General features: G+C 45.2%; 1 protein-coding gene across 1 annotated transcript in view; it reads right to left on the bottom strand.

Annotated features, from left to right (window-relative positions):
• Nucleotides 1-2500, bottom strand: part of LOC307118985 (myelin protein zero-like protein 1) — a 20243-nt gene that overhangs the window by 5482 nt on the left and 12261 nt on the right. The window contains exon 4 of the mRNA XM_079804913.1: nucleotides 1232-1361. Coding sequence (XP_079661039.1) covers nucleotides 1232-1361 — 130 coding nt within the window. The remainder of the gene's footprint in view (nucleotides 1-1231; nucleotides 1362-2500) is intronic.

Below are 2500 nucleotides of genomic sequence, written 5' to 3' on the forward strand. Positions count from 1 at the left end.
GTGTTCCACATCCTGACCAGAGCAGCAATAATATTACACTACTGTTCATAATCATAATCATTACAGTACAGTCGATAAATATAACAGACGAGAGCCGGATCCCACAGCACAGCTTCAGGGGTCTAGAGGAGTCCATCAGAGACGGGTCAGGGGACCAACACAGTATTAGGTCATAATGTTACGCCTGATCGGTGTAAATCATGTTTACATGGAACCGTCAATCCCGTTAGAGTGCATGTAAACGGATCTATTGTGACAGTATTTTCACATCAATTAAACACAATCTCCATAATGACTCATTTAAATAATTATATATTAAATTAAATAAACGAGAATTTGAGGGAAAATGTGTTTAATTAACCGCCCGTCTCATTAGTTAACATCAGTTAATGCATTAACTAACGATGAGTAACACACTTAACATTGATAGTTTATATTAGCTGAGGTGCTTTAAAGGCACAGTGTGTAAGATCTCCTCTAGATCAGTGTTTATATTGTGTTGACTTTATCCCAAATGTGTCCCAGAATGTGTAAATCAGTGATTTTCCCCGTGTGTGTGTGTGTGTGTGCGCGCCGCCCATCAGTGACATCATCCCCGGTGTTATTGTGTGGTAACCATGGCAACACTAGCGGCGCTTTAATATCTGATGTGTTTTATTAGCCACTGTTTGGATCATTGATGGACAGAAACTCCTCATTGTTCTCCAGCTCAACACAGTTAGTCTGATTGTGTAAATCTGCTGTTGTTGATTTACCCAGAATGCCGTGTTTTAGAATAAGTCAGTGTGAACAAGTGTCTCATAGTAGCATTACAACATCCCTTTAACACACGTGTGTGAGCGCTGCGTTACACACACACACACACACGCGCGCATGAGCGGAAGAAGCGGAAGCGCTCGCGGCAGAATAAAAGCTCCGCCCACTCAAGAGTCAAGACACGCCTCTGAGTCGAGTAATTACACACTGTGCCTTTAACTGATCTCAACAGAACGACTTTAATTATGTATTAGTAAACGCACTGACCTTCACAAGATTAATAAATGCTAGTTAACTGATGCTAGCGAATGACGTTACAGTGCTTTGAGTTTCATCACGTGTGATCTGAGGGTGAAATATGAGAGATGCGAGTGAGTTTCACACACACCCTTTGACTAGAACCTGGTTTAGTGTGAGATCAGTAATTCCCGCCGCCATGCGTTAGCCAATCAGAGCGCGTCATGGCGCCACATACCCCTCGTAGTCGTGGCTGGGCTCCTGCCGGCGGATGATCAGGTACGTGACCACAGAGATGATGATGATGCCGATGACGGCCCCAATCACGCCACCCACGATCACGGCTGCGCTGGTCTGAGGGAGAGACTCTGGACACACACACACACACACACACACACACACACACACACACCAGTACAACAACATTCATTATGCAAAATTCACATGTGTGTACACAACCAGCCTATAATAGTAAACATCCCCCCAATTTTTGTGTTATAATCATCATCAATCTCTCATATTTCCTGCGTGAGAGTAGGGAAGCCCCGCCCATGCCTGTTGCTGATTGGCCCTTTAGCATAGACACGCCCCTGAGTGAAGCACAGAGACGCCCTTTCTGTTTCCTCGCCGTATCAGTGCTCGAGTGTTACAGTGTGTGCGCCACAAACATGAGTGAGTGAGTGTGTGTGTGTGTGTGTGTGTGTGATTGAGTGTGTGTGTGTGTGTCTAACCCTAACCCTAACCCTATCTACAAAGTGTTTATGAAATGCCTGCTTGCCCGAATCCTCCCATGGCTTGTGGATGCAGGCATTCTTTCACCCAATCAGAAAGCCTATATAGACAGACAGGGTATGAACGAACATGTGTTTTGCCTGAAAACTGGAATTGACGATTTCAAACATGAATCATGTAAATTCTATACTGTGTTCTTGGACTTTAGAGATGCCTTTGGGACATTATCTCACAAATTGTTGCTTAACGCATTAGAGGAGATCCATCTACCTCAGCCCTTTGTGGACCTCATAACAGATGTGTATAGGGGATCTTTTCTACAGGTTATCTGTGGTAAACAACTCACAGAGCCTATAACTCTTAAAGTGGGGATTAAAACAGGCTGCCCCTGGAGTGCTGTCAATTTCATCCTGGCCATCAACCAGTGGATGAGATGGATCTGCCAGTGCGCAACACCACACACTAGATCCCCAAACCCTGTCCAGGGGTACGCCGATGATGTCCAGGTGTCCTCCAGGGACGAGAATACCATTCAAAACATGTTGACCAGAACGGATGAATTCCTACAGTGGTCTAAGCTGGAGGTGAAACACACCAAATGTGCAGCATTTTACGAGCGGCGAAGCGGTGGAAACCGCTGGTACAAAGCAAAATCTGACAAACCCCCCTCCTTTACAATAATGGGCCAGCCTATCAGGGTCTACTCTCGTCATGAAACATACACCTATCTGGGCCATAGATTCAACATTGCAGGTGAGTGGGGTGAACAGGTGCA

This window comes from Gobio gobio, assembly GCF_949357685.1.
Source record: "Gobio gobio genome assembly, chromosome: 22".
Classification (NCBI taxonomy): Eukaryota; Metazoa; Chordata; class Actinopteri; order Cypriniformes; family Gobionidae; genus Gobio; species Gobio gobio.